Source organism: Nannospalax galili, unplaced genomic scaffold, assembly GCF_000622305.1.
Source record: "Nannospalax galili isolate Female #2095 unplaced genomic scaffold, S.galili_v1.0 scaffold32, whole genome shotgun sequence".
NCBI classification, from domain to species: Eukaryota; Metazoa; Chordata; class Mammalia; order Rodentia; family Spalacidae; genus Nannospalax; species Nannospalax galili.
The window spans coordinates 4591988-4597872 of record NW_008335297.1 but is presented as its reverse complement, the minus strand read 5'-3'; the positions used below and the strand labels follow the sequence as shown (position 1 = coordinate 4597872).

General features: G+C 52.4%; 3 protein-coding genes across 3 annotated transcripts; all 3 read right to left on the bottom strand.

Annotated features, from left to right (window-relative positions):
- Nucleotides 1–174: 174 nt before the first annotated feature.
- On the bottom strand, nt 175–498 carry Prm3 (protamine 3). The gene has a single exon (XM_008829981.1). The coding sequence runs from the start codon at nt 496–498 to the stop codon at nt 175–177; it is 324 nt and encodes a 107-aa protein (XP_008828203.1).
- An 840-nt stretch (nt 499–1338) lies between these two features.
- Nucleotides 1339–1813, bottom strand: Prm2 (protamine 2). Its single transcript, XM_008829980.1, has 2 exons — nt 1555–1813; nt 1339–1409 (listed from the first exon to the last, which is right to left on the bottom strand). The coding sequence occupies exons 1-2, from the start codon at nt 1811–1813 to the stop codon at nt 1339–1341; spliced, it is 330 nt and encodes a 109-aa protein (XP_008828202.1).
- Nucleotides 1814–4348: 2535 nt separating this feature from the next.
- On the bottom strand, nt 4349–4819 carry Prm1 (protamine 1). The gene is made up of 2 exons (XM_008829925.1): nt 4623–4819; nt 4349–4536 (listed from the first exon to the last, which is right to left on the bottom strand). Exons 1-2 carry the CDS (start codon nt 4726–4728, stop codon nt 4487–4489), a joined length of 156 nt encoding a protein of 51 aa, XP_008828147.1. The 5' UTR covers nt 4729–4819; the 3' UTR covers nt 4349–4486.
- Between the last annotated feature and the right edge of the window lie 1066 nt (nt 4820–5885).

Genomic DNA, 5885 nt, shown 5'->3' with positions numbered 1-5885 from the left:
AGTGTGTTTGTTTTTTTTTTTTTTCTCACAGCCCCCACACACACACACACACACACACACACACACACACACCACAAAGGGAGAGAGAAACGAGAATTCCATGGAGACTCTTTATTCTTTTCTGAATGTCCTCATCCTCAGGAGTGGCAGTGGGCACTGGTTTCCAAGCAGGCCTCATGGTGGATCAGGATCAGGGCTCGACTCTGCCGCATTTTCCTTGGCACCGTTCTCCTGCTGCGAAGACTCCATCAACAGCAGCTTGCCTTTCACTGGGAGTTGCTCCTCCTCTTCCTCCTCCTCTTCCTCCTCCTCTTCCTCTTCTTCTTCTTCCTCCTTCTCCTCCTCCTCCTCCTCCTCCTCACCCTCTGATGACAGGGAGAAGTTGTCCTGACTCACACAGGCCACAAGTTTCTTCATGGAGGACTCATGGCCATGGCTATGGCCCGTATTTTGGGCTGTTCTGTGGCTGGTGCTGAGCTTGGCACAGCGAGCACCCATCGCCCACTCCTGTCTCTCTAGACTAAAGGGGAGGCAGCTGGGGCAGTGAAAGGGTGTGAGACAGGTGGGCGGGGCTCTGACCTCACAAAGGAGCTCCTGGCACCACCCTCCCCGACCTTGGAACTTGGAGCAGAGCTGTCATTTTCTAGAAACTACTGGCTCAGATGGTCCTTTGAGCTGGGATGAGGATTGGGAGTGAGGGGATTCTGGGGGCAAGTTGGGGGATGAATGGGTTCTGGAGGCCAGAGGGAACAGACTTCTCAAGACAGAGCTGTTGACCATTTTGTGAGTGGGGGCTGCCTTTGAGCAAGGACATGAGCAGAATGGGTTATCCTAACCCACCCATGTTCAACACACTGCTTTTGTCCCCAACCCGAAACACCACTACTAAGACTTCTTGGCACATGCCAAGCAAGCCTACCACACCCTACCACACCAAGTCCTATCCCAAACCAGCCCAATCTAGCCCTGGCTGGCTTTCCCAGATTCTCTTGTCCCACATCAAGACTTTTGCACAGTTCATACTTCAATCATCCATACCAATCATTTCACCCATCTGGCATGGTCTAGGTCACACTCTGGCAGAAGTGTGGCCACAGGGGTCTGGGGAAGAGTGCCCTCCCCACCACCTCCTGCGTCTACACAGTTGGTGAAAGGAGACGGTAGCCAGCAAGTCTCATCACATGTCAAGCTTTATTTGGCAGGTGGCTTTGCTTTACTCAGATCTTGTGGCTCCTTGGCAGCTCAGGGCTCAGAGATCAACGTGGAACGGTTGATAAGCCTTGTGTGACATTCCCTGGGCAGGTGACTTCCTTGGCTCCAGGCAGGCTCCAGGGAGGCTTAGGGGTGGTAGTGATGGTGTCTCCTACACCTCCTGCACCTGCATCTCCTCCTTCGGGATCTTCTGCAACCTTTAGGAAGGAAAAGATTCTGGTTTTCTGGGCTGGCTGGGGAGGGGGTAGGCGTTGGAGTGTTTCCCTGGGGTCAGTGACAGCCTTTGGATACTACTGGGTGGGGTGAGCCCAGCCTCCCTCCTGCCCTGCTGGACAGCCTGACCTCTGTGCTGCCGCTTCCTGTGGCAGCAGGAGCGTCTCCTCGGCCTCCTGCAGGACCGGCGCTTCCTGTGGATGCGGTGCGGCCTCCTGCTCGAGCAGCGCCTGTGTCTGTGGTACTGGTGGCCCTGGTGTGTTCTCCCATAGTCTTCCACACTCTCTGGGCTCAGCCCCTGCTCCTCTCCCTGCTCCTCACGTCCATATTCCTGCCCAGGCCCCTGGTGCGGATGCTCACTGGGGCTCCTTATGCGGTATCGGACCATAGTGCCAGGAGATCAGGAGGCTCCGGGCTGAGGCTACAGCTGACCTGGAATGGAGGAGGAGGGCTGAGGCCTGCCCACCTGGTCTTGGTGGTGGTGATGGTTTTGGTCTCGGGGGCTCTCTGGGGGTCATATATAAAGGGGGACCCACTGTGAGCTGGCAGCCCACCCCTGATTGTCCCCACCCTGCCCAGTCTCCTCTGTGAAGGCAACACAGGGCGAGTCCTGCAACACTGGTACATAGGCTTGGCGTAAGGCCAAGCCACTCATCTTGCCTTTTGTCCAATATGTAGCAGATCACAAGAAAGCTTTTTTATTTTGAGATAGGGTCTCAGGCAGCAAAAAAATAACCTTGAACTTCTGAGCTTCCTCCCTCCATCTCTCAAGTACTGGGATTACTGATGTGTGCCACCATGCCCAGTTTATACAATGCAGGGGATCGAACTCATGGCCTTGGACATGCTGGGCAAGCACTCCCAACTGAGCCACATCCTCAGTCCCAGTAACCAGCTCTTCATTGTCCTAACCCATGCCCTCATCTTGCCAGGAGTAGGAATGAAAGGGGACATGTAGTTCACTACTGAAATGGCCACAGTAACAGCACACTGTCACCTTGTAGTCACATACTCATATATCTTCCATGGGGGAAACAGGCACAGGAAGACTGAGATGCTCAAGGTTACTCTGCTGATGAGGGGCAGGCAGGGCCAGGTGCTGCTGAAGGCAACATGGCTTCAGAGCCCAGTCCCTCAACTCAGTTCCTTCCTTGCCACAGAGTATGTAGCCCTCCAAAGCCACATCATCTCCAGCCTGACTCTGTCCTCCTGACTTGCTATGTGACCAAAGATAATGAACTTCTCTTACCTCTGTCTCCCTGGCTCAAATTATACTGAACGTGTTATGCTGGACGTGTATGAGGATCTGGGCTCCAACACCAAAACAAGTTGTGTTTACAATTTTATATATAGTGTTTTCATATACAATGTGGTTTTGAAACAGATTTTTTTACAATTTCAAATGAAAACAAATACATTTTGGTAGTTGTCTACATTGGGTATTGAGTATCCATTGGAGTCCCAGAGAATCAGAACCATAGCCACTAAAACCCAGTTTCCCCCTCATGACATAGTGAACAGAGTAATGTCATCCCTCAGGGATGTGAACATGTCACCATGCTTGACAAAAGGGGCTTTGGATTAAGATCTTGATCTAGGAAGTTCCGTGAAAGGACAAAGGCCCTTATAACAGAAAGGGGCTGGGGGTGTAGTGCAGTTGGTAGAGTGTGTGCTTAGGAAACTCAAGGCATAAACCAGGTGTGGTGGTACATGCCTCTAATCCTAGCACCCAGGGGGTAGAGGGCAGGAGGGTCAGGAGTTCAAGGTCACCCTTGGCAACATAGGCAGTTTGGGCCAGCCTGGAACCCCGCCTCAAGATAAGATGGACCCTTAAAGGTGGAAAAGGGCTGTGAGCTGAGCTGCAGGGGCTCTGGAAGTTCAGAAAGGCCAGAAGGTAGCTTCTCCTTCAGAGAGAATTCCAGAAGGAAACACTCTACTAACCCCTCTGTTTTAGTTCCCTTGTGGGACTTATGACCTACAGCTCTGGAAGATGACTTGTGTTAAGATACAAAGCTGGGTGATTGTTACTATGACCATTGGACTCATTTGCTAGAGGTTTAATTCAGAAGCCTTTCCAGGAGGTAGAGGCCCACACACCAGAACTGTGAGATAGGGGAGATTGAGGACACTACAGAGCTATCTCCCCCTAAATGTTGTCTAGTTAATAGTTTCCTTAAAAAGGGGGGCCAGTGTGATGGCTCAGCTGGTAAGGGCACTTGCCACCAAGACTAACAGACCCAACCTAGACTGGGAAAGCCAGGCCCAAGGACTGGGGTCAGGGGAGGGCTAACTTGTTCAGGACCCCACCCCCACACCCCCCATGAGCTTACACGAGACATCCAGGGAATCGTCTTGGAACTTGGTTGGACCTGTCACACAGGTCCACTGGAATTTGTTTCTGACCACCCATCACCTGGCACTGGGTGTTAGGTGGATGTCTATGTCTCTCATGGGTAGCAATGCAATAGACTTTGCCACCTGAAATCTCACTGTGCCCCAAACTGGGCTGTGTGGCTTTCTGGCTTTCTGGCTGACTTTATTGGGAGCTGACTTTATTGGGAGATGAAATCTTGGGGGCTGAGAGCCCCCTTGTGGTTGTGTCTGCCATTGGTTGTGAAATCTTGGGGGCTGAGAGCCCCCTTGGGGTTGTGTCTGCCATTGAAGTACAACCACCCCCAAATTTACCCAAGGATGTCGCTGTCCACAGAGGTCCTCAGACACACGCCCTAACACATGCCTTGCGCTTATTAGGCAAGCGCTCTACCACTGAGCTAAATCCCCAACCCCTTCCCTAAGTCTTTTTAACACATCCTCTTTCCCATCCTCACCCCCAGAGCCCAAGGACCAAGAGCCATGAGTAGGATGACTTTCCAACATTTATTGACAGGTGGCATTGTTCCTTATTGACAGGTGGCATTGTTCCTTATTGACAGGTGGCATTGTTCCTTAGCAGGCTCCTGTTTTTCGACCGAAGGTGGCATTTTCAAGATGTGGTGAGAGGCTCTTGAAGTCTGGTAAAATTCTCAGGCAGGAGTTTGGATGGACTTGCTATTCTGGGCATCTAGTATTTTTTACCCCTTAGGGTGTATGCGCGGCGGCGGCGGCAGCACCCTAGGGAGATGAGAAACGTTATAAGCTGCCAGGCTATGCCCAGCTCTTGGACCCCCTGACCCCAGCCCAGCAAGTCCCTTGCTCACTCCGCCTCCGCTGCTGGCAACTACGCCTCCTCTGACTGCGAATTCTTCGCCTGCGGCGGCGGCATCTGCTCCTGCTTTGGCTGCGGCAGCATTGGTATCTGGCCATGGTCTGGCTTGGCCGGGAGCTGGCTCAAAGCAGGGGGCACCACTTGAGTTGAGCCAGCCAACCTGTGAGCAGGTGGAACTTTGTGGGCTGTGGCTGGGGGGCCTGTGCCCTCTTCCTTTTATAGATGCAGGGGTGCCCTGAGCATTGTTGACATCAAAGAGGGCTAGGACCTCACAGACCACAGCCAGAGGGGGCCGCCTGCATGTCCAAATATGGGCATAAGAGGGGAGGGCTAGACTGGGCATCAGGAGCCACCTGTGTCACAGTCAAGAGGTAACAAGGAGGGCACCCTCTTTTCAGTCAGTCATTCAACTTAGGACGTGCCAATGAGCCGTCATATGCCTGATTCAGGACTTGGGCCCTAGCAGAGAGGGATAAGTTAGACTTTATAACCCAATGACAGATGAGCAAAATAACCACACAAAGTTGGAATTGTGAAAAACCCCACATCTTCAGACTGCCCAGAGGGTGTTTGTTTGGGGAACTTGACTTTGTCCCAAGAGGAGACTGATGAACCCTGAGAGTCTCAGAGTTGGAAGGGTGGTTCTGGTGAAACCCTGTGGCCCTGTTAGATGTATCAGGTGTGAACAGGGATAGGCACATAGCACAAGCTGGCTTATAGGCTAAGGAGGGTGTTGACAGTCACTAGACAGAGAAGAATGTATGTAATGCTACCGGCCAGCTGCTGCCAGGCAGGACATTTCCTGTTATGTGTATTTACTGCAAGAGCTGGAGGCTGAAAGGTGCCTGGACATGTGGCAGAGGGAGGAAGACCCAGGAGGTGAGTGGGACAGGGGATAGGGGATGGGATGAGAGGAGATGAGGTTTCTCTGGGCTTTGTTCAACCTGTCTGATGCCCCCATGAACTTTAGGGGTATAGAAGGTAGCTGTTAGAATTAGGCTTGGCAACTGGCCACAGAAAACCAAAGTGGTCTGGAAAGAGAGAGGCTTTGCCATGCTTTCTGTAAGAAGCTAGAGACCCTCAGTGTCCTGGGGAAATACTTGCTGGTGGGCAGAGGGGTGCTGGGCAGGGGGGTGATGGCCAGGTACTTGTAAGCTAGCTACTTCTAAGTGACTCTGAAAGTGTCTAAAGGTACAGAGAGGGCCGGGAAGGTAAGAGAGCAAATGGATGGGATGGGAACAAGTGTCCCGCATAG